We start from the raw sequence: 24,531 nt of genomic DNA on the forward strand, positions 1-24,531 counted from the left end.
CTGCGAAAGCATTGAGCGCGTTCTTGATTTAGCCATGTGTAAAACTAGTAGCCAGCAGATGCAGGTCAAAAACTACTGTTCTAGTCAAGAGGAGATTTCTATCTTCAGCGGCAGGCAACTAATTAATGAGCGGCTGGCATGTTGGACCAGTCGGTTCTACGTTGGCCATGGCGATGCGACTGGGGATGTCTGAGGATGGTTTAGGTGGGGGTTCTGCCTCGGTCATGCCACATCCAATTAACGTAACAGTCACGCCAAAGTCACTAGCCGTGGTGTGGTCGTAATGCGACCGTAACGGCCACGGTCACAGCTCGGTACTTGTGGCTGCGCTGCCAACACCTTGTTGGCGCCAACCCTACCAAAAAGACCGTAGTAGTACTCTTTATGAACTCAATATAAAAAAAACTAACTGTAAATCTAGTGTCACGATGCACTTATTTGATCACGAAAAGTCATAGGAAAACGGCTTGACTATCTATGTTCTAGGCTGCCTGTTCAGGCTCGTAGATATACGTGTCAGTATAGTGGATCTGGGCGGTAGGTCCGGATTAATAGATGTTCCGGCACCGGTCGGATCCCTCAAAGGCTGCGCGATGTCGTGAAGGCATCGCGACATCTAGGTAAGCTTTTTCGTCAACTCTATTAACCTTATTACAGCTTCTCTTATATAGCTATATTTATTTACTTAATCAAGTACATTAATAAGGTCTTGAGGGATTCCGTGGCCTCGATGGATATTGGGGACCAGAGGGCATCGCCGGGGCTACACCAGAGCGGAACCACCGGGCCCCAGCAAGCACGGCCGGAAAAGCGAGGGCTAGATTGCCGGCGGCCTGCGGCCAGTATGATGCACAGACAGGGTACGAACTTCAGAGTTAAGAGACAAATCACTTGCCAAAACCCCACAGTTATAGCACTGCCGAGCATGATAGAAACTTACAGGGGGTCGAAATCGAGCCACATAGGACGTTTTATTCCAGCTGGACTTAGCTGAAAGTTGAGCATCTCTAAGCTAACGCCTGACAGCGGATAACTGGCTTAATATGGATTCTATTTGGACGATTTGACGCGTTTGTTTTGTCTAAGAGAAGCAATGAACTTTGTGGTGGCGAGACCACCCTGGTTTCTAGCCGAAGCTAGCAAGTTCAGCTTTGCTGCTTTCAGAAGATTGTGCTAATAAAACACGCCGCTATGTCTCTTCTGTGTGCCAATAGTAACCAACCAAATCCTTGCTATGACATAGTCAGCTTCAACTTTTTACTACTAAGAGGCCTAGATTGTCACTTAAAAAAAAGGCAAAAAAAATCCGGAGTCGTTGTTGCTCTCTTTAAAACCCTCAAGAATCTTTACCAGCCCACTGACTAGTAATTATGATGCTGGTGTGTTTTTCTGTATATCCCGTTACTCCAAGGACCTGATCTTAGTGCACCTGAGCAACAGGTGATCTTGCGGTCACTCTGACGTGTGCTAATCATTTGGTTCAACATGGCCGCCACCCCGAATCTCTTGCGGGACAAGGTAATGGAGGTGATCCAAGTTCTACAGAGCACTGCCGCATTCACATCAGCCACCTCAGCGCGCGCGGTCTGCCATCACCTGGTTACCAATGGCCAGTTGAGTGCATTGGTAGACTTGACGGACAGCTATGATCCGAACGCATGGGATGTCTACGAGGACATACGCAACAACCACAAGGAAGTCAGGAATGGTGGCGATTCACTCGCAGCCTTGAGTCTGGCCATGGCTTTGTCATCGCAGCCGGGTGACGAGTATGGATTTGTAAAGTCCGCGAACCGGGTAGGCGCCTAGATCTTACCACGAACTTTAGGCATTTTACTGACTACTTTGTACAGGACAAAACAACCGCTTTGGTGCGGTCGTTGCTTATGAATTTGGTCCCCTTTCTCATTGAAGCGCATATTGACAGGTATGTTGCAAGCCCAATGTCCCGAAAGAGCAGGATCTGATTGTCTGATAGTGCTCTGAACGATGTTGCCCTCCCACAACTCCGAACTCTGGCGAAAAACGCCATATTCAAGCAACTTTACCGTGAAATCTTGACCACTGAAGGTTTGTTCCGCCCCATGACAAAAATATTGTTGTCTTACTAACAAGACTCAGCTGTCCAGTTCAGCATCGCAGAAGACTCATCCGAGCTATTCAGCTGCGGAAACTATCGCTCAAATCTTCTTTTCGTCTACGAGTTCTTCCGCAGAGGCAATACTCCCTGCCTTGTTGGTTATGTCCCTAACACCGACAGTGCGGGTGACTCGTTTGCAGGCGTAGTCAAAGCCTGGCTGGAGCAGATGAAAGCACCCAGCGAGAAGACAACCTTTTCTAATGTCTTCAACAAGGTCCTAGCAGCTCAGACGAGCACGCGGGTTGAGGGCGATGTCAAGGACTGGTCCAAGTTCACACAAGATTTGATGCAGATCCTGTTGCCTGTGGACCTTGTCTATTTACCGAATCTAGACATGGCCAGTGGACTACCGCTGATAGTTGAGAATGTGCTGGCATCCGTAGCACCGCAGGCTATGAGTAACGAAGCCATCAAGACCAAGCTCCTCATGTCCATTCCGCAAAACACACTCGGCTTCGCACAGTAGCTCTGGACCGACTGGGAAAAGAAGATCCAAGTCCTAGCGCAAGCCGCACTGCGCTCCATCGACAAGGATACCGTTGGAGAAGTCCACATGGGCGATGTATTTCGGGGAGGCGACATGCCGACTGCAGACAAGCGCAAAGTCCAGGATCACCAGTACAGAGTGGCACTAGCGGCTGCGCAGATCGAATGCAAGGACGTTGATGTGTGGAATTGGTACACGCAACTGTTCAAAACGCCTATGCTGCGACCAGCTGAAGACACAAAGTGGACTGACTCACTGGGGCGGATCCGTGCTGGAGCACAAGATTGCGGGTGTCCGGTTCTGGCAAGAAGACTTGGAGCCGGCCTACCCCATCGTGCCTTGTGGCAGGGACAATACTATTAACTAGCCAAGGGTCATTGCTAATTGAGACGTTGTGAGAACATGATTGGGTGCTGACCCGAGCCGACACGAACGAATGGGGTGTTGTGTCGGGTGAAATCGTCCGCACGCCCGTCCGAGGAGGACAAATCACCCTCTGCGCCATCAACGACGATCCAGCCTTCTTCACACCGAATCACCCCTTTGTCGACAAGTTTGGCAGAGTTCGCGCCGTGGACGCTACAGCCGCTCATCAAGAGAACACTTGGCATGAGGTCGGAGCGCTCAAAGTCGGGTACGTTCTCCTGCACACCGACGACGGACGAACATACACTGAAATTCCCATCCAAAGTCTCCGGCTAGAAACTGTCAACTGCGAGTTCGTTCACGGAGTGCACCTGCGCGAAGGTCTTCGGAGCTACCACGCCAACGGGTATCTCGTGCAAATGAACTATCCAGAGATCACCATCAAAACCATGGCCAATGCTCTTCGACAGATCCCCCCCGCAGATCAGCTGCGTATGCTTCGTCATCTGGAGGAACTACAGCCGCTTCTTGCACGGTTTGGACAGGGGACGGTCATGGGTTTGCTTCATGCCGAGCTGGGCAGAAGCGACTCGGAGCTTTTAGCCATGCGCACCAAGCCATTATCGGGACCGAAAGTGCCGGCGCTCTACTTTCAGAGCCGTTCTTTTAGGTCGACTGCCAACGCTGCCGATAAGGAGCGGTTAGGTGATTATGGCAGCCTCCCGAATGTCGATTGCATAGATGGTCAGATTTGGCTTGACGGGACGGCGTGTGTGTGCGCGCAAGTCCTGGAACGAGGGTTTGTCTGGTCGCGACCCCTGGAGGATGATGTATGGGAACACGGCTTGTGTTCGTTTGGCGGTGACCATAACATGGCAGCTGGAGACGGGTTCATCTGGGTCGACGACAACCCGGCACCGACACAACCCTCGAGCAAGGCTGTCCATTTCCAAGCCCTGGCTGTCGCCCTTCACGTGCCCACGGAGGAGATGGGAGCCGGTGGGGAGCAGGCGTTCTCTTCTGCTGGCGCTGAAGCTGCCGCCGAAGAGTCTTACGAGCTCGAAGAAGAAAAGAGCAGCAACGAGGATGAGACACCTGTCGCCGAAACGGGCCTTGCCCGGGTGAGTGTTTTCATTTCAGACACGTCCATTCTCGAAGAAAGAGTCAAAACTGTCTAAAAGATGGACAGCCCAAAACCGACAGCGGCGTCATACGTGATAGAATCAGTCGTCGAAACGTACGACCTCATGCGAGGTCGACACCCTCCAGGACGGCCCTACTGGAGAATTTCCTTTCAAGGTGCTACAAGTCGAAAAAGTGCTTAAGCAAGCGGGCGAAGGCGTCCCTAAGTTTGACTTTGCGCTTCCCGCGCTCGATCGGCTAGCTGCCAAGCTCAACGAGACATCCTCCCCAGGGATTAAGATTATTAACATGTACAGCATGTTCGTCACGCGCACAGAGAAGAAAGAGCTCTGCTGTGAGATCACCATGATCTCACCAGAGAGACTCGCGCTGGCGGCGGATTATAATGTGCTTGAAGGCTCAGACGATCATGGCGTCAAGTCGTATACGGATTTGAAGTTCACCAATATGAGATTGAGTGAGGGAGATTTGGACATGAGGTTCATCCTGCAAAAGATTGTCTTAACTACTAACACGCTTAAAGGCTTGATTGGCGGTACCTGGATTGAGTTTGACCTTAAGACGGTAGATGACGAAAGATTGTCTTACAAGGCCTACGGCAAAAAGATATAGACTCCCGCGATACTAGTTAGCCCCCCGGAGAAAGGAACATCTCCTGGTCCCACGACGGGATCAAAGCCGCAGTTTCTTCCCATACAGGCCAAGACTCAGAGCGTGAGAGATCTCACGACAGGTTTCACTATCAACACCTTCGAGCTAAAGAAGGACACCCAAGAGCTGCTCCAAAAGGTCATGCACTACCACATGGACGCCGACGATCGCAAGTTGATCTTGGGGGTCAAGGAGAGACCGACGCCGACCGCAAGCCTGACGTACGGCATCGACGAGATTCCCGACGATCTTGCGGGCTTGTTGGACCCTAAACTACAAGAGTGGATCAAGGGCACTTACGCGCCAGCCTGGATCGCCCAGTGCGCCGTAGGACTCACAGACGAACAAGAGAGCAGATTCAAGGTGCGTGTCGACGTCCCGTGGCAGCGTCGCCTCAAGTACTCTTGGCAAGGGTCGGGCAAACGCTGTCTCGGCAAGTCACGCGAGTACAATGAGCTCAACACGCAGCTGTCTATTTTGGTCTTTCGGCGCAAGTACCCTTGCATCAGTGACTATCTGAGCGACAAGACGATGGCCACCGAGGAGACGAACAACGATGCCATCAAGGCCATGTCGGGTGGAAAGAAGTGGGCACACCTTTTGTTTGAGGCGCTCATGCAGGAAGACATGGTTGCGCACATTGCCAAAGAGTCGGCGCTATCAGAGATTACGCAGCTCAACACGCTGGAGATGTACTGCACAAGTAAGTATTTTTCCGTGATGCCGCGATGAGGCTGTGTCACCAATGGCTGTTCATCAGTGCTCAACGCCCTCTGGAAGGACGACAAGGGCACCGAAGACCTCGGCCCGCTAACCCTACAACTAAGCAACGCAGTCAAGGCCTGTCTTCTCCGGGAAAACCTCTTCAAGCACCGCGCAATCAACGACCCCAAACAGCTCGAGAACAGCCTCCGCGATTATCTTCTCGACTTCTTCACCCTCATCCTCGACGAATACGCCGCAAACAGAGCAGGCATGTCAACCGAATTCCGCGAGGCCATGGTCGAGAGTCTGGTGGAATTCAACCAGTGGAAGGAGGGTTACTAGAAGCGCAAAATAAAGAAGAATCCCTAGAACACAGTCGACAGGGCCAGCGGTATGATTAAGAGCGCTGCCGGAGTGGCCAGCGGGGCGGTAGAAGGTGTCTAAGCTATTCCTGGCGTGGTGTATTATGGTCGGAAGGGGTTGGCGAGGGTGTGGGCTTTTGCGAGGAGGGCGGTGAAGGGGGGCAAGAAGGGAGATTACTCGTCGCAAAAGTCCAAGCCGGAAAAGCCGAGTGAGCCAGCGTATGTGGAGGCCCAGCCGTGGACAGGAGCGTTCATGTTTGCCCTTGGGTTGGGAATGGTAAGTCGTGTTGTGTGCCCCAAACTCTCGATTCAGGGGCTGATGAGAGTGTAGACGTCGTGGTATGTCTGGGAGTCCTGGGACGCATGGGGATCGTGGCTCAAAGACTCCAGCAGTCTGACCAAGCTCCAAAAAGCTCGCCTCGTCATTGGCAGCTTCCAGCTTTCGGAAACTTGGCTTTTACCACCTACAAGGCGTACGAGACGTTCAAGGGTAAGGGTGTCAAGGCGGCGCAAAAGCTCGCCGAGTCAAATGCCGTGATTGCGCGGAATCTAGAAATGTCCGTCATGGAAGTCTCCATGGCTACTCACCCAGATGTCGTCCTGGAGACCACAGATCTGGCGAATCGGACTCGTCGCAACGCCATCAGCTCCAAGGACATGGCGCTCGGCACGAACAAGTCAAGGAATGTCCAGGCAACCTTGGCTGGCGAAGCTGGAGCCGCTCCCGAACAAGTCCGAGACCGAATCGACTCCTTGTCAAAGTCGGCCAAGGCGGCAGCAAAGGGCTCAGAGCAGGTCGTCAAGACAAAACTCAAGTTTAGCACCACTGAGTATGCGATCCGCGGGTTCGCCTGCGCCATGTCACTGGCTATGCTCATCATAGCGTGCATTGCGGGCTCGCAGGCGTGGGAGGAAATGGGCCTGGTCGAGCGCATCCAGACGGTCCTGGCTCTTGTCATTCAAGCTTGCTAGTTAATTGTTGATATTCTGGTTCTTATATGCGCGGTCCCTGGCTGGGTCGGCCTTGTCATTGCAGCCATCGGATGGCTTCTATCGCTCATCATCACATGGCTCTGGGGCTCGCCTGAACTGCCTGCCGAGCGGCTGACAACCTGGTGAGATGCCAACAAGCCGGCGACCACGGGAGGTTTCTCCAGCGTATTCCGGCTGAGCCACAATGTCTTCTTGAGTACACCATTAACACGACCAAGGCTGCGACGTGTAGGTGTCCGCCTCACAAGGCCATGATACGTTGCGCTATCTATCTCGGTCTCTTATTTCAAGTCGTCTTTGTCGGTGTATGTCATCAGAGGTGGCTGCCAACTCGATCAGCGGATCCAGAATCCGGAACTGTTGCGGGCGAACCTGCTCGCTTGCGCAGGCCCAACCCATCTTCAATCGTCACTGGGTACGACAGTCGCGTATGCAACAGTTGATGGCCCCGAACTGTCACTCGGACTTCCGTGACGGTTTTGACACATAGCTGGATCTGGCGGATGTGCCCGAGGTTAAGAGACAGGGAAGCCATCATAGTCAGCCTAGGCTTTTAAGTAAAACCCAAAGCCGAGCAGTCCCTCCAGCACACGGGCTGGGTGAAGCTGAATGAGAGGGATGCATACAGCTCACTGCGTGTCAGGCACTGCAGTGGACGGAGAGGCGCCTGTGGGAGTGGGGGGGTACCGGCGAGACACCGGCGGAGGGGCCGGTTCAGATAAACATACCACCAAGGGGTCACGAAAGGGGGGTTTCGCGTTGGAACTGCGGGATAGGGAGAGACAGGCCTCCGGTGAGTACAAAAGATGCTGCTTGAAAGAGCAGTGGGACGATGTGGCAGACCTTCTCGTGGTGTCCGGTGTCAGTAGGAGTGGTGGGGGTGGCGCGGTGCGTCGCGCGCGGTCGAAAAACCGCGGTTGGGTGGTGCTGTGACAAGTTTTCATCGGCACTCGAGAACCTCCAAACGGACTACGCGATCAACGACCACCGCGTTACCCACGCCATTTCTGAAGCTAACATGCTACACGGGGGATACTGGCGTAAGAAAACCATCCGACTTGACATTGGCTTACGTCGATGAAGAGACAAGACACCCCCCGGCCCATTCGGCTCTGGGCTTGGGAGGTGGACGAGTCGAGCATCATGAGGCATCGGCGCGTCTCCTGGCGAGGGCTCGGAACAAGCCTACGGGCTCTGGTCGAGCGTAATGGAAGTTGTTAAGACCGATGGGTTGACATGGTGTCAGCAGACTTGTTAAGCTACGAGCACAGGAGAAGCGGCCGGACCGATCCTGAGGACACAGCGCACCGCGATCGAACATCATACGGCAGACACGGGTTGGGTCAGTGGACAGAGTGCGAGTAGTCGTGCCGGCGTGACGGCTGCTCTGCGCCTCTGATCCGCAAGGCATGGTCGGCTGCGAGTTGGAGACGAGTCGCGGTAACGGGAAGCTGGACCTGGGGTTGCGCCCGGGGTTTCTGGTGGGCCGTAGCGCCGTGGTTGTGACCAGAAGGCAGCAGGGGAGCTGCGTTCCCAGTTCGTACCTGGGCCGTTACTTGGACGCGGTATCGCCGGTACATTTGATGCACTCCCAGTTCGTACCTGAGGCACCCAAGAAGACGTGGTATCGCCGACGTAGTAGCCCCTGCACTCGAGACCTGCGGAGACGACACGGCGGCTCGAGAGGACGGAGGCGCATGTCGGTCGGCTCAGAGACGGGATTGCCGTTGCGGCCGGCTTAAGGTGCAAACTCGAACGACGCGACCGTATGGCCCGTACCGGATACGGGGCGGCACCGTCTCGGCTTTGCCGCGGGCCGAGGAGCAAAAGGCTAACGGGGTCGTTAACGCGTAGCCACGGCCGGCCGAGTGGCTTCCCGGAAGGAGTGGGTTGTTCGGGGCCTACAACCAACGGCCAAGGTACCACCCGGAACAACCGGCCCCACAACCAGCCCCAAGGACCAGAAGCCCGGACCAGGCCGAACTCAAGGATCGCACGACCGACGCTGGACCCAAGTCAATCCCGGGAGAGCCAACCGAGCCAGAGCAGGTCTCCCACAAAGAAGGTTCAGAAAAGGCCTAACCCTGCGTCCACCCAGGAATTAGAGGAGACAATCACAGTAGCCGCGGAAAATACGCGTCCAAGACGCACGACATAAAAAAAGGTTATAGTGTCCTTTCCCCTTCTCCTCTGAGAAGAGCATGTCCTCTTGTAGAGAAGAGCAGGGATACGTATGCTTAACAAGATGGACGATTGAGCCGCCAGGAGTTCCGACTTGAGATAATCCTGCCTCCAACTAGCCTCAAGCATTGAGAACAGGGTAAGAATAGTTCAAAAACGGCTGTAGTCGTGATTCAAGGCCTGCCAAGCCGCTAGCGACTTGGTCCAGGACCGGTTTCGTTGAGGCCATTCAGGCCACAAGTTCCTTTGTGCGTCCCATGTTGTCCGGGAACGAAAACTCCACCCTCAGAGTGTCGTGATGTCCACGTTGCATCAATACGTAAAGTATCCAACCGTGTTGGAGTAGTCTAGCGGCAGTAGATCGACGTCGTTTTGCGCGTCGACGTGGAGCCAGATGGACGGAGGCGGGTGGTCCGTGAAGGTGAGGCAGAGGGAGTATGCGATAGCAGATAGGAACATGTCCGTGGAGTCTACTCCGGACATACCTTGACAGCCGGATACGGCGTCCAGAGAACAGCAGCAATAGAGCTGCAGGTTCAAGACAACAACTTGGTTCTCGTTGACGCCCCAATATTCCATATCGCCAGTGAGTCTCACATTTGCATACTAGACGTTGTCTCACGGCCTGAACGTCAGCGACAAAGTCTGGCACCAGTGCTCATAAGGTAGCAATACTCATAAGGTAGCAACGCTTCTGTGTTTTTGAGTATTCCAAACTGCGAGAAGTGGTTGATCTCGTCGAGGACGAGGGTCCAAAAGAAGGAGTCCATGACGAGGAAGTTCGAAGTCATAAACACGTAGCAATCGTCGTTGTCCACGTCAATTAGATCCGCAGCAAATAGAGGGCCAACGGATGAGCTCAGGGACAACTAGGTCGTCGCGATGATGGAAGTTATCTGCAAGAGTGATAGGATAGAATGGACCTTGGCCAGGAGAATATCCTCCACTCTCACCGACAGGCCGCTGCCGCTGGCCATTAATACGAACTGCATTGCTGTGATGAAATCGCCACCCGAGCCCAGGAATGACCGGCTCATGTCGACGCAATCAGAAGGCACTCAAAGGACCTTCTGTAAGACTAGTGTGCGGGCGCCGAACATGTCAGGCGACATGGCCATCGTATCGTCACCAGCCTTGACGCGGGTCTCAACTTCACCTTCGGCATGTAGGCAACATGCCACAGTGACAAGTCTTTTGGCGCAGAGACCGGTCTTGGGGACTACAACCGCCGCGTGCTTGACCTCGGGCCTATCCAGCAGGGCGGAGCTGATTTCGTTAAACTCCACGCGCTGGCCCCTGAATTTGACTTGGTTGTCCTTTCGGCCGACCAAGTCGAAGCTGCTGTCGGTATTCTGCAAGAACACATCGCCCGTCTTGTACATCCTATCCTGCGTGTGGTGCTGTCCTTGGTCTTGGTCGGGGCCTAGGCTGGGTTCTTGATGAAGGCGGCCTTTGTCCTCTTGGCGTCGTTGAGGTAGTCCTTGCTGACCAGTGGGGCCCTTGACGACGAGTTCGCCTGTGCGTCCTATAGGAACCAGCTTATCGTGGTCGTGCCGCTCAACAACCCAATTTCGGCCCTGCAGAGGACGCCCGATCCTGCTCAGGACGCTGCTGCTGCTTAGTTTGCTGCTCCAGGAGCTACTGCGCAACCTTTGGATGCCGAATCACTCTCAGGGTCGAGAGTCCCCTTGATCTTGGAGATCCAGTCGGCCGATTCCTTGTATAATCGAGCTGCCCGAGTTGCCGTTTCCAGAGCCTGATAGATCACGGCAAGTGGTGATTTTGATGACAGGGTGGCCTCCAAACGCTGGGACCTAGTCATCACGGTGATGCGGTCAAAGACAGCAGAAGATTTTTGATAAGCCCCAATTGGGTCAGATTTAGCTCTGCGGATAAACGAAGTGATGCATCGTGAAAGCAGCGAGATAATGTCCTTGTAGACATCTGCCTTGTGACTAGCTGTCTGCCACCAGTGCAAAAGCGCCTCCAGTTCCAGCGCTTGTAGCTCCAGTGTGGTGGAGGGAGAGCAGCTCAAGCGAGAGTCCACGGCTACCTTGTTGTCTTTGCTCGATGGACTAGGAGCCAGTGAGAGGAGTAGCAGTAGATGGAGCACTCAGCAGGGCCATAGAAGTGATAAAGGTCAACCTCGGCGTGCCATGTCTCGAAGATGGACTTTGGAATGGGCTCGCCGGTTAGGACAATGGATCTGAGCGTGGGCACGTCTACCGGGGAGAGCATGGATGCAACCGTGGGCGTGATGCCGGCAAAGTTGGCTTGCACTCTGTCGATGGCCTCGGCGAGGTCGTTCACCCTGTCCGAGTCCGAGATCAGGTAGACGTAACTGCTGTGGGCTAGGGTCGTGAAGACGTCCTGTATGCTGATGCTAAAGGTGTATGCTGCGAACTGAAGCACGTAGGATCCTGGACTGAGGCCTATAGCCTTGCCGTAGGCAGCGGAGCTTGTGCTGATGGCACGGTGGCTACGGGCATCTAAGCTGACTTGCGGAAGTAGAACGGAACTGTGTGGCCTGTCTTGACGCCCATTAGCCGGAGCCGGTGGGCAAGAAGACTGAAAATGTGGTCCAGCTCCGCGTAAGTGAAGCTTGCGTCGAATGTGTCGGCGGCTGGGGTGTCTGGTTGTATCTTCGCGTGCAACGAGAAGGTGTTGTGTTTGCAGCAGCTGGTCGCTGTAGGCTAAAGTTAGATTAGCTGGCCAAGAACTTGGTTAAACTGGTACAGGATACGCTGCACTAATCTGTGGTCCAACATGCCTGAATTATATTGGGTATGCGTCACTATGCCGTCGCTTGCGAGCTTGTAGGGTGATGCCGAAAGCCGTCTGGCGGGAGTTGGCGTGCCTAGCCTTGATGACGATTGCCAGGGCTGTCTGGACGAGAGTCGAGTCGACGATGTTGCTTCTTAGGCGTCCTTGGCGGAAAACCATCTAGCGGTCGACCATGTCGGTTGCTCTGGGACTGTAGGTGGCGTGGGGCAAAACCGGGGTCGAAGAGCCGGAGAACTCATCGAGACCAGCTTTCCAAGCACTCCCCGACGCCTCGGTGTCAGCATCTTCCAAGTAGTCGACGAAGTGGTTGAAAGGCGTCGACCTCAAGTCATTGAGGCCCTTGTGGTACGCCTCAACGGTTTGAAGTATCAGCGGAGGACACCAAGAGTGGAGTGGATGCTCCATACGAGGGAGGTCGAAGCTGTTGTGCAAGGCGTAAGATCCAGGAGTCATGATGGACAGGGGTAGATGTCTTTTGTGTCATGCTGGTTGACGAGGCAAGCGTTGGCAGCCTGTTGGATGATGTTTTCTAGATGCGAATCGTCTATGATGGAAAATGACCGGACGTCGCGCGAGTGCAGCCCTTGATCGGTTTCGAACCATTTGGCGCGGATCGCCAAGTCGCGAGGCACCGGGTGCTGGAAGACGGTCGAGACGTCGATGGAAATGCTTTCCCTCCTGCAGTTCTCCACCCCAGCTTTCTGGTTAGTCAGGAAGGGGGGGGGGGGGGGGGGGGTGGGGGGGACTGGGAGAATAGTTCGTAGGGGGTAATTCCAGCTTCGGGGGGGGGGGTATCCGTTGTGGGGGGTAAAGTAGCTAGGGTTAGGGTTATCAGGCTTATTTAGGCTTAGCTTAGAGTGTGAGAAGTGCGAGAGCTTGAGCATATGCTCAGCATATGCTCAGTATGCTTTAGTTAGTTTTTTTTAATCTACACGGTGCTTAGGGCTTTACCCCCCCCCGAACTTCTGCCCCACTGGCCGGACACCCCCCCCCCCGAAGCTGCAATACCCCCCTACCAACTAGGCACCCGGGGGGGACTTTACATCACTTTTTGTGATGTAAAATAACAGCACCGCCACAGTGCCGCCACAGTGCCGCCACAGCATCCTCTCATGCCACAGGCGCGTGATTCTTTCGGCTATTTCTGACCGGCAATTTAGATCCAGCATGGCTTTATGCACTATTGTTTCGACGTCAAGATGGGTTATGCATACTAGGGAACTCAGGTCATGATTGTGTCCAAGCCTGTTCTAATCCTCAATTCTCCCAGATACTCCCTGGGAACCTATTTAATCAAATAACTATTTCGTCCTTCTCACGGCCCGTACACAATACACTGCGGTAGGATTGGCAGCCATCCTCGAGTTCCTTTTTTGACAACAGCGATGCCATGTCCATCACCTCCTCGGCTTATTCCTATTGTCTGTCCACGCGTGTAATCCACAGCACAACTTCCCCCTACTGCTCCCACAAGGAGTCTGCCTGCCCATGCACCGCTACTTGTAACGAGTCTGACGACGTGACCCTCGGTTCCGGCACTGACGGACTCGACTGTGATGCGATGACCACGACTAACCCGACCAGTGATCAACCCGGCCAGTCTGTCTGTCTACGTAGCTCAATTCATAATTCCTCTGAAATTGATCACCTCTTTGACCGCTACAACCACATCCAAAGTGCTGCCGTTGAGGAGTACAGTACACGCCTGATACAATTTGTCAGGATCCAACCCACCCATATTATGCACTTCAACTTGGGCCGTTTGCCAGTTTTACTTCAACTAATCAACTAACTATCACCATCCTGTTTTTGTACCTCTTTTTGCAAAAACAGGATATCCCCTTGTGAAACCAGCATTTATTTACCTTTAGTCCTTCCTTCATCTCAGGTAGCGGCACAATTAAGGCAGTCACATACTGTTGTGCCTTCCTCGCGTAACCGAACGCACCCGTGCGCATCACGAATATAATCACAAACCCGTCCATCTTTCACAAACACAAACAACCTCACTTATACACACCCACACCACACTGTCTACCGCCATCGCATCAGATCCATGTCGTTAGCTTCCTTAGAAGATGCCCTCGATATAGTTAACGCTTTCAAGTTTGACCTTAACGACGTTTGGGCCGCGCTCCTTAAGCAGTGGAACCACCTCCAAGAAGCCTTCGACTCCGTCTATCCTCCGCCACGCCAGCCATTCCAGCTTTGGGCCTGCGACAAAGTCCATCCCAAAGTCTTGACGACTGTTCTTACAGAGCTCTTCCAACATCACATCGTCAAGGCAAAGAACCTGCGTAGCTAAATAACAGCTGTTGCACGCTAATTCAACTTAGAGCTTGTTACTGTTTGCTTCTTCCTTGGCATTAAAGTTGCGCTTAATTTGCAGTGCCTTACAGCCCTTAATACTCTTTATTTGAACAAGCCTGAAGTTACCCTAGCCGATATTGCCACCAGAGTCTATCACTTGCAGACTGATATTACTGATTCGTCTAATAACTTGGCTAGCGACACCAAGTCCAAGGTCACCGCTGGTCGGGGAAGGCCCCTCGAACTTACAAGGAAACGCTTTTGAGACACTCTTCAGTTCTGTAAGTCTTCTTTCTCCATACCCGAATTCTCCAAGTGCGCTGACAAGATGGGTTGCAATCCCAGACGACCCCACCGCTTGGCCTATAAGACGACCAAAAGGCAGCCCCCACCCCAAAAAGTCCACATCCAGTACTCAACCGTTCCCGCCTTCTTCGCCCGTGTCTTCTATCCATTTCTCTGACGAGATAGAGACAGAAGGAGGAGAGCCAGCAAGGGAAGCCAGTGAGCCTGCTGCGCCTCCACATGTCAGCCATCTCCATCCCTAACCCAACGTCTTGGCCAACCGCTGATGCTAATTTTGCCTGACATAAGCAGACTGTCCACGTTGACCTCTGTACGAAAACCCAAACAAGTCAGCAAACAAGACTCAGCCCGATACAGGAGTATTCTGAACAGGAAGTGTCAGAGACATCTACTTTGGAGCAAGGCCGCGGGGACAAAGGAAACCACCACTCTGTCGCTCTCGAGGATATATCAGGCCAGTTCTGCGACTTTCGTGTTTCCGAGGACTCCAACAACGACGACGAATTTGGCGACGATAACAAATTCGAACGCACCCTGCCACCAGTCACACACACTGTTTTTCACAACGACCAAGACGAAGAAGACTCACTTGTACATGATACACAGACAGGTGCTAACAATTCGTTGTTGCCATCCCCAATTTCTTTGCAGTCCTACAAAGCCGATGATGACATCTCCGTCCTGAAATCCAACCTCCCAAAAACAGTGACGATTCGAAAAAGACTGTCAGACCCACTATTGTCCAGCAGCAACGCACCTACAAAGAGGCGCAGACTTTCAATGGGTGACACCCCAATCGCTGCTGCTGCCCCGATACACAGCACTCGATACGAGAATGACAATTCGTTCAAGTTTATCTTCAGTGCGACAAACAAACGCATTGCACCGTCCTTAGTAGCTTCTATGGTCCGTCGCCGCCAAGATAGTCCTGCTGTTTCTGTACCTGTCTGTAAGTCAGGGAAACCCGGCCGTTCGTATGTTTCCTCACAGCCGTCTATTAATGGTAAGACGCAATCAACAAGTCCGATGGCCAACAGCCGCCGCCCTAATCTTGAGTGGCCCATCTCACATCTTGACCGTTTCGATTCAGGGAAATGGTTCAACGACGACATTATCAACACTCTGCTCCGACGGTTGTGCAGCGACTCGGTTGCCTCGGTGGAAACAGTCGCGCCCACAAGCGCATGGCGAGCATGGACAAAAACGCCACAGTGGATGGAACAAGCGTCCAGGAAAGCGGCAATGCTCATGCCTTTTAACCAGAGAGGCAATCATTGGGTTCTCTACCACTATGCTTCCTCCATCCTCCACGTCTACGATCCTCTCGGTCATGATCTCAGCTGCGACAACATAACCACCCAACAAGTTGCGCCGTTTGTTTCAAGAGTCTACGGGCTCGCTCTTCCGCCTAGTGCAATGTCCTTAAAGGTACGTTGTAAGGAAACAAGGCAACCACACTATGTCCTGCTGGCCCTATGTTAGACGAATCATAATAACCCAATAACAATTGCAGAGACCGATATAACTAAACACTTGGGACTGCGGGGTGTACCTGATTACCGCTGCCTCGAATCTGGCAGAGGGGAACACTCTCCCAGACAGGTTTGATGGAGATGTTCTGCGACAGCGATACCGCAGCATGTACCTCACAAGTCCCTTTTCTACGCCTGCCGAAAACATCTGGAAGAACTGTAACGCTGCATGAGAGGACACCACAGCAGCCATTGCATTCTTCAAGTTCAAGTCGAGCTTTTTGCTCAACGCTGCTGCTTCTAGTTATGCAGACAGCGACAACCTTTGCTCCTCAAGAATCCGTGACTTCCTGGCCAACGAAACAGTACATTTTGGTGTTGGCGCCTCTCTTTCAGGATTAAAGGCGCTCCACAGGCAGCACCAGGCGCACTTACGCGCAGCAATGGAGAAAACAGCAGCTCTCACAATGATATCAGAAAAGGAGGCACAAGTATTAAACCTCAAGGCCATGTATCGCTTCGCTCAAAGCCTTACAGCAAGAGTAGGAGACTTTAATATGTCACAACAGGTGCCACCTGGCTCAGATGCCTTGGTGTTAGCGGCCAAAGCCGCAGAGGCCTCTTCGCAAACACAGATGGCTTTGATAGAGCCAGAAAACAATCCTGATGCCACTCTGCAAACCATGCGCGCCAAGGCTCAGGGTATTAAGGCGGAGATTGCATGTAGTTACAGGCTCTGCGTGGTGTATATTCTTCTTCTTCGAAAGGCAGCAACATCATGAAGCAACATCATCTAGTAGCGGCCAAACAAATCTCAGTGCGCGTGTGCTTATGTGATTCCGTGGGCAGACAGCTTTTGCCAAAACTACCCCCCTCCCTGCCCCCAAACAAGCCAGCCACATCTCCGTGGCCTAACACCCACCGGTCTTCTACGGTGGCGAGTGCAGTTATCTGGAGTATATACTTTCATTATTTAGACCTTGAGCTGCTACACAACCGCCACTGAAGGCGCCGTGACAACCCTATATTATACGTAAAGAAGATGCGTAATATATAGCGCGCGTTCAAGCCATCTGGCGCTGGCATGCCATATTCCTTAATCCGGGTGGACTTTTAGTAAGTAACTTCTAGGTCTGTACTTGTAGGCAATGACCCAACCATCTCTTACGCTGTCCATACCAAGTTCCATCCAGGGCCTCACCCTGTCTTACGATCTAGATCCGGTTGGCCGTCCAGCATTCTCTTGTTATAGTAGGATGCCTTTAAGCCCAAAAGAGTACGCGGCATAAGTAACCTTGTAAACTCAGGAGGCCATATTAGTAAGATATCTATCAGAATGCCAGAATTCCACAGGACCAACCCAACGCCCCTTTCGTATCCCAATTCAAGATATTAGCTCACCAACGGCTTTGCCGTTTCAACTTGGATAATTGACTGCGGCGGGTTCCACCTAATCTTCCTGTCAGAACTATAGCACATGTGATTACTAGCGCTGTTAGTCTAACTAATTAGTTTATACAACGTAGAGAATAATCTTATGTTTCACACAAACTAAAGGGTAATAGCTCATCATCTTGTTATCCTTAGAGACAGCCGGCTCATGGAGAGACTTCGTTTCCAAGTCAAATCGATGTGTACACCATTATGACACGCAAAGCCCTGCTGTGCTAATCAATAGTAAGAACTGTCGACTTCCAATGGTTCAGCCCGTAGCAAGCGATAAGCGACAGAGAATAATGGGGATAGTGGAAAGCCATAATCATGACAGTGGTAATATTCATAGAAGAACACAGACTTACCTAATCTACCCAGTTCCATCTAATCAGGTACACCAAGGTTATATTGCCACCAACGCGTTCCTCCAAGCCATCCTACCAGCCGTACACGCAAGACGTGGACAGCCAGGTCGAGGTCCAGGGATCATCTTCCTCCACGTCAAAAAATACACCTTATAGCAGGCCCTGCAACCTGTTCATAATGAACGTACTTGTGTCCATCTTCAATATCTACTACAAGGGATATTAGAAGATACACTTATACAAGTCTCTACTGTTCTACCTACCCTAGCCTTTCACAGCCACAAATGCACCGGAGCAGACAAGCAAGGCTTGACTTAACTTGACTCTACTCGTACTACTGCAGCAGCACACCAAGAAGCATCAATGCCAATAGGCAAATAAACTTTGTTACTAGATAATTTGTCAATCATCCTGTCTGTTTAACGGTTTCCTCAAACGTGTACATCACGCTCATCGCTGCCATCACCCACCTCCACCACAATCCCCAGCATTCTTAACTAGCGTCTAGTGCACAACGTCCCCTTTAATGACGCAAAAGAACTCTTCCCTAGAGGAAAGAATGTCGTTACTAACACGGTTCTTGAGCGGAGCAGGAGCAAGGAGCTCTGCAACCTCAGCCTTGCCGTTGCGGGCCAAATGGAGGCCTTGGAGCGAAGACTGGCGACCCTTTCGGATTGAACAGAAGGCAAGTACAGCTAAATCTCGGCACACTACCAGGGGCAGCACTGACAGACTGTAGCAATGGCTGGAAACCTCATCGTATTCTCCACCCTTGCGTGAAATGAACTTTTGGCGACGTCTGAGTCCACGACCTTGTCCTCAATATCAGCCCCACTTTGGACCATTGCCAATTGCTACACTTTAACAATATAAACCTCTTATTAGCCTAAAAAAACAGTATATTCCTGCAAAGGCAGTAAACGTAATCTTAGTAACACCTTTCCTATTATAGCTATAGGAAATAGGCTTTAGTATATATCTAAGACTGTAGATGTAAACTTACTAGCCTAGAATCGGCTTTCGTAGCAAGAATGAGAACGGCTGCATAGAAGTGAACCGCAGCAATCGCTGGAGGAACTACAGTGTCCTCCTACTTCCTTGCATGGATACCATCGATTAGGCCTGCCTGGCCTTAGCTTAGGACGGCGCACAGGTTCGCGGGTTTCAAGAAACACAGGCGTTTCCTGATTAAGTGCAGCACATGCCGTGCTAGTCAGCGTAATAACCAAGACAGTCATAAGTGGCTTCATACTAGAGAATTTACATAGGCAAATAAAAGCAGCAAGTGTAGAAGATAGAACAAGATGAAAAGCTATACTAGAAGCTTATATTTAATTTTCAAAGAAGGCTATATGTAACCTCTATATAGATTAAAGGTATAAAGCAAATAGTTACCTATATATAACTATATCGACCTTAATTAACATTGTTACTTAAGTTTCCTCTAAAAACAATATAACTAACTTTCTTATGGATATAAGTATTAATTATATATTTATATATAGTAATTAGACTACTATAATAAGTAGGTTACTCTAATAGACTTTAGTTATTAGACTGATAATCTAATTATCCCTTTTATTACAAGTGGACCTTATTAACCCCCTGTGTAGGATAGGGCAAATTAGACCACGGTATTTAAGTCTAAAAGCCAATAGTTTTAGAGTACTTTAATCTATATAGCGTTTTGCCTATGCCAGAGGTACTAACAATCTCTACCTTTATATAACGGTACTTTACAGTCTAAGTAGCTCTGCTAGAGCCTTGTTAGGCTAGACTGTTGCGTTATTACACTGCTCTAGGCAGCATATCTAGGTAGGCAACAGCAAGGTCCTCCAGCAGCACCTCCACGTAAATAGTGCTATAAATAGAGGTATCAGAGTCAGACATCGTAGATTTTAATCAGGATGTTCGTGATAATGTTGAAATTAGTGGTGGTTGCTAATAAAATAGCATTCTAGAACAAGGTATTGTCATGTATCTCCAAAAGTGAGGGGTAAAAGTGGGGGTGGGTCTACTAAAGGGTCAATGAGGTCCACTTGTAACTAAAGGGATAAGGTTTCTCTTAATTAATTAATTAAACCTACTCTAATGTTTATGTATAACAGATTTAAATATAAACTAGTTATATGTAACTAATTACAGCTAATTAAGTTATAGTTCAAATTTGAAATAAGATTAAAATATTAACTTTAGTAAGTTAGAGAAATAAGGGTAGCGGCTAACAGGCAGACACATTGCGGGGCAGCACTTGAGTCATCAAAGTACCTCTTAAAGTCTCTTGCTTAATTCTGCACAGACCTACGCACAGACCAGCCTACCCTTTTCCTACAGAAAAAAGAAGAAAACAGAGATATCTCTATTAGCTTAAGGTGCATCTAGAATTTAGTAGCACAAATCAGCTTTTTAGAGAAACTTACCCCTAGAGACATTCTTCTATATATAGAGGGTATTAGGTATAGTATAAAGGGTGTAGTATATACTATTAAAAAAGCCTTTTTTTTTTCTTGTTGACTTAGTGTTAAAAATTTGAAGTTGGTGGTGTGGAGAATTTGGAGTTGGTGGTGTGGGGACAAAAGTGACTTAAGAGGAGGTGGGTCAGTACTTTGAGATAGTCTGAGATGCTAAGGTTTGACCTGCAAAGTGTCTGCCTGTTAACTGCTACCGAAATAAGGACAGGTACTCCACAAGTGTGGGCTAAGCAGCGCTTTAATTTCCAAATACATACTAATTATACCCTAGCCCCACTTACAGGCCCACATATATGATGTTACAGTAGCAGTTAACAGGCAGACAGATTGCGGGTCAAACCTTCTCAAACTACTGACACGACACAAAGATAAAGGGCTACGAGGCTGACCAATCCGAGGGTGCAGGTGGAGCCACCCGGATCTCAACAGGAAATACAGAAGAGGTTATTACCTCAGGTATAAAGGGGCTGATTCATGATATCACATTCCTATTTTTTTATACTTTACCTTCTTAACACAACATCTAAGTCTGATTTTAGAAAGAGAACAAAAAACCACACACTCGTGAATATGAAGGCTATTATAATATCTTCTTTGCTTCTTGCTTTCAATAGTGTATTTGTTGTTGCTGTGCCTCTCAGCGACAAAGACACTTGCGCACTATCTTGTATTACCCAGTGTGTAAGTGAAAGAGACTTGATCACGTATAAACTAAGCCTACTAATTATCTATATATATAAAGGGAGGCGGTCAAGCCTCTTTCACCTGCGACGGTCCTCGAGTTACTTCTTGCACATGCGGTTAATATGACAATTACAGAAAGGAGGAGGGACAGTGGGAAACGCCTCAATCCCCAGGTACGAAGTAAGGTGTCAAAGTGTGGCAATTGGCCATGAGCGAAAGTAGGTCAAATGTTGCTGTCATTAGCTAGATAGATTTCCCTACCTACAAGTAGCAATTTAGATAACAAATGCATTGGTTAAAAGGCCATAAATTTAAGGCAATAACTACAGCGAATTTACTAATAGTGACACCACTAATATACGCCTAATTAACTAGGGATATTATTATAATTAACGCTATATCTATACACTTTAATAATTAATAGTCTAACTTAAACTACTATAGACAAGGCTAACGCCTAGCCTTTAAGTAGATCTATAGTAAAGTGTTAAAAAAATATAACGTATATATATAACAAGTTATATATTATAGTAAGTTATATATATTTACTTACCCTTCTATTATTTTAATAAGTTAATTTAACTTAATTATATAAAATTAATTAAAAATATATATTACTTTATTCTTTATTATTATCTTAAACTACCTTATAAGTTTATATGTTATATATAGTCTTTCTATAATTACTATATTATTATATAAGTAATTTACTACTTTCTATATAACCTCTTTTCTAGGATATTTCTTTATCTCTAGCTTTAATAACTTCTTTTTCTTTTTATAGGGCCTCTACTTTAACTATATTAAGTAATCTTCTAAGATATAGTTAGGTCTTTTTAGCCCTCTAGTGCTTACTAAGTACCTTTATCTTTATATAAAGTTAATAATTCTTTACCTTAATAATAGTAAGTTAATATACTAACTTACTAATACTTTTTAACTATAAATTAATTACTTTATAAATTAGTATTAGTAAAGTTCTTTAATAGTCTTTAAATTTTTTTTTTATAAAGTAAAGCTTTATATACCCTTAAGTACTATTATTAGTATCTTTAGGTCTTATAAGCCTAAGCTTTTTAGATATAAGTTTATTAGTATTAGTGTCTTTAGCTTAAAATCTAAGTAAAAAATAATAACTTTAGAATTAAAAAGTATAAGATTAGCTTATTAGAAACCTACTTATATATTTACTTTACTTATTTAAGTAAAAAATACTACTCTAAAAATAAAAAAAAAGTTATCTTAAGTAATATTTATAATTTATATTTATATTATTTTTTTACTATATAAGTATTTTAAAGGGCTAAAATAGCTAATATTAAAAGACTAAAGCTTATATAGTAAATAAAAAGTATATATAAAGTAATTTTTTTTTTCTATAGTAGTTATTAAATTTAGTTAATCTATAGCTATTATAGCTATCTAGAATTAAAAAATAATAAGTACTCTTTATATAATACTTTATAGACTAGTTAGAATAATTTAACTAATCTAAGCTAGTTTTATTTATTATTTATTTATTTTTTCTTTAGTAAATATACTAATTAGCTAAGAATTAGCTATTTTAGTACTAGAAGAGAAAATAATATTTATCTTTTATAATAATATATAAAAATATTACCTAGTTATCTATATATATACTTTAAATAATAGAAACCTATTTATAATTACTAGGCTACTCTATATAAGGCCTTTTATATTAGTTAAAAGTTAAAATAACCTTTATATATAATAGTATTTTTATTAGAAACCTAGTCTTATTAAAATTATAGATATTATAATTCTATATCTTATACTTTATAATTATATTTTATATAAGTAAAAACTAGCCTTATATAACTATAGAGTCCTTAGCTAAGGCTCTCTAATAGTTAAGTTAATATTAAAATTATATTTTTAATTAAGGTCATTACTATATAAAGTTTTTTACTTATTAGGGTTTAATGTATATTTTATTATATATATTAAAGAGTTACTTAGCTATTTCTTATATATCTTCTTATTATAAAGAAAACCTTTAATTAACTAAGTTAATAATCTTTTTAAAAACTACTTTCTTTTTAGATATAGTTATCTTTATTAAACTTATATATATTTTATATTATACTTTTTAGCTAGTGTATTAGTTATAGAGTATAGATTAAGGCACCTAGTAAATAAAGGCTACCTTTTATATAGTTAGTTTTAGGTCTTTTTAGATAGCTATAAGTATAAAGATAAGCTAGGTTTTATAAGAAAAGAATTCTATTATTATATATAAAGTAAAGTTAGTTTAAAGATAAAGTATAGTAAAAATAAAGTAGATATATATAACTTACTATAAAATATAACTTACTATATATATATATTAATATAAATATGAATTAATAGATAGGTATAAGGAATTAATATATAGATATAAGGGTATACACTTTTTAATTAGTCTAAAAAAACAGTATATCCCTATAAAGACAGTAAAAGTAATTACACTAACACCTTTACCTAGCTCTTTAAGAGGTATTCTTGATAGCTATAAAAAAGACCCCCTTAGGCTACTATAATAGGCTATAATAGGCTACTATAATAGGCTATAATAGGCTACTATTAATAGGCTATAATAGGCTACTATTAATAAGATATAATAGGCTACTATTAATAGGCTATAATAGGCTACTATAATAGGCTATAATAGACTATATTCTATAGGTCTAGTGTTATAATAGTAATAACTAAGGTTAAATAACTTATAACTATATTACCTAGAACAAAGATTCTAAGATAAAGAGAAAAAGAAAACTATAGTAAGGCCTTTCCTAATAGCCTTACCTTTAAATTCTTTATAAACCTTTTCCTAGTTATATAACCTCTAGTAGTCTATACTTAGCCCTAGTAGTCTCTATAGCTTATTAGCTATAACTAGTATAGCTATTATAGCCTATAGTCTTAGTTACCTTATAATATTACTTTTCTTTTTATTAATAATATTATCTATAGTATTAGAATCTATTAGCTAGTCTTAAAAAGTTTTTTTTTTTATAAGTTAATTTTTTTACTCTTTTATATAAATCTTTTTTTTAGAAACTATTTTTTTAAAATAAAAACTAATAAAGTAAGGTTAAGGCCTAAAAAGTATTAGTTAGCTTATAAAGTAATAATAAGTTAATAGTTTATTAGGTAGCTTTATTATTATTAAAGTAAAAAAATACTTTAGTGTTTTTTATTATAGTTTATAACTATTAAAGTAAGTTAACTAAAGGTCTAGTAGCTATTAAGTGTTCTTTATAGAATTTTCTTAGTACTATTAGTAAATAATAAAAGCCTTTAGTATTATACTAAGTTAGGTCTTTATTATAACCTAACTAATTAACCTAGTAGTAAAGTCTTTTATAGTTTATCTTAGACTTTAGTACTTATAATACTTTATACTTAGGCTTATTACTAAAGTTAAATATTATAAAAAGAAGTAGTTCTTAGTGTTATCTAAAGAGAAGGTTATTAAAGGCTTTTTTAAGCTTACTTAAGTAAAACACTAGATAGGCCTTAATACCTTTAAGTAACTAGACCTTTTAGGTTTCTCTTAATCTAGCTACTATAATAAGCTAAAGACTTACTTATAAGTTCTAAAGCTTATTAAGGTTATTATATTTTTAGTAAATTATATTAATAGAGACTTTATTACTAACTTAAAGATTATTAGG

The 24,531-nt window shown here is 46.5% G+C and overlaps 8 protein-coding genes across 8 annotated transcripts; 4 read left to right on the forward strand and 4 right to left on the reverse strand.

Moving 5' to 3' along the window:
- Positions 1–576: 576 nt before the first annotated feature.
- LY79DRAFT_572586 (uncharacterized protein) lies at positions 577–968 on the reverse strand (the record flags this gene model as incomplete). Its single annotated transcript, XM_060559377.1, has 1 exon — positions 577–968. A coding segment is annotated over exon 1 (242 nt), but the record flags the coding sequence as incomplete, so codon positions are not given.
- A 517-nt stretch (positions 969–1,485) lies between these two features.
- LY79DRAFT_584964 (uncharacterized protein) lies at positions 1,486–5,834 on the forward strand (the record flags this gene model as incomplete). The annotated part of the gene is made up of 9 exons (XM_060560453.1): positions 1,486–1,518; positions 1,615–1,797; positions 1,854–1,927; positions 1,979–2,070; positions 2,116–2,538; positions 3,027–4,114; positions 4,215–4,700; positions 4,836–5,490; positions 5,548–5,834. 9 exons carry the CDS (start codon positions 1,486–1,488, stop codon positions 5,832–5,834), a joined length of 3,321 nt encoding a protein of 1,106 aa, XP_060407378.1.
- Positions 5,639–6,826, forward strand: LY79DRAFT_708171 (uncharacterized protein; the record flags this gene model as incomplete). The annotated part of the gene is made up of 3 exons (XM_060565071.1): positions 5,639–6,131; positions 6,186–6,193; positions 6,268–6,826. The coding sequence occupies exons 1-3, from the start codon at positions 6,108–6,110 to the stop codon at positions 6,824–6,826; spliced, it is 591 nt and encodes a 196-aa protein (XP_060407379.1). The 5' UTR covers positions 5,639–6,107.
- Positions 6,827–9,248: 2,422 nt separating this feature from the next.
- On the reverse strand, positions 9,249–9,758 carry LY79DRAFT_105136 (uncharacterized protein). Its single transcript, XM_060550656.1, has one exon. The coding sequence runs from the start codon at positions 9,605–9,607 to the stop codon at positions 9,341–9,343; it is 267 nt and encodes an 88-aa protein (XP_060407380.1). The 5' UTR covers positions 9,608–9,758; the 3' UTR covers positions 9,249–9,340.
- A 328-nt stretch (positions 9,759–10,086) lies between these two features.
- On the reverse strand, positions 10,087–12,265 carry LY79DRAFT_674914 (uncharacterized protein; the record flags this gene model as incomplete). The annotated part of the gene is made up of 5 exons (XM_060564378.1): positions 10,087–10,636; positions 11,082–11,492; positions 11,528–11,714; positions 11,824–11,914; positions 11,984–12,265. 5 exons carry the CDS (start codon positions 12,263–12,265, stop codon positions 10,087–10,089), a joined length of 1,521 nt encoding a protein of 506 aa, XP_060407381.1.
- Positions 12,266–13,868: 1,603 nt separating this feature from the next.
- Positions 13,869–16,682, forward strand: LY79DRAFT_681363 (uncharacterized protein; the record flags this gene model as incomplete). Its single annotated transcript, XM_060564560.1, has 7 exons — positions 13,869–14,109; positions 14,149–14,346; positions 14,468–14,649; positions 14,720–15,019; positions 15,419–15,856; positions 16,011–16,119; positions 16,147–16,682. 7 exons carry the CDS (start codon positions 13,869–13,871, stop codon positions 16,680–16,682), a joined length of 2,004 nt encoding a protein of 667 aa, XP_060407382.1.
- Positions 16,683–18,703: 2,021 nt separating this feature from the next.
- Positions 18,704–19,023, reverse strand: LY79DRAFT_572598 (uncharacterized protein; the record flags this gene model as incomplete). The annotated part of the gene is made up of 1 exon (XM_060559378.1): positions 18,704–19,023. The coding sequence occupies exon 1, from the start codon at positions 18,947–18,949 to the stop codon at positions 18,707–18,709; it is 243 nt and encodes an 80-aa protein (XP_060407383.1). The 5' UTR covers positions 18,950–19,023.
- Positions 19,024–20,682: 1,659 nt separating this feature from the next.
- LY79DRAFT_572600 (uncharacterized protein) lies at positions 20,683–21,182 on the forward strand. Its single transcript, XM_060559379.1, has 2 exons — positions 20,683–20,851; positions 20,913–21,182. The coding sequence occupies exons 1-2, from the start codon at positions 20,741–20,743 to the stop codon at positions 20,973–20,975; spliced, it is 174 nt and encodes a 57-aa protein (XP_060407384.1). The 5' UTR covers positions 20,683–20,740; the 3' UTR covers positions 20,976–21,182.
- Positions 21,183–24,531: the final 3,349 nt, after the last annotated feature.

This window comes from Colletotrichum navitas (assembly GCF_030913465.1).
Source record: "Colletotrichum navitas strain CBS 125086 chromosome Unknown LY79scaffold_155, whole genome shotgun sequence".
In the NCBI taxonomy this organism is placed as follows: Eukaryota; Fungi; Ascomycota; class Sordariomycetes; order Glomerellales; family Glomerellaceae; genus Colletotrichum; species Colletotrichum navitas.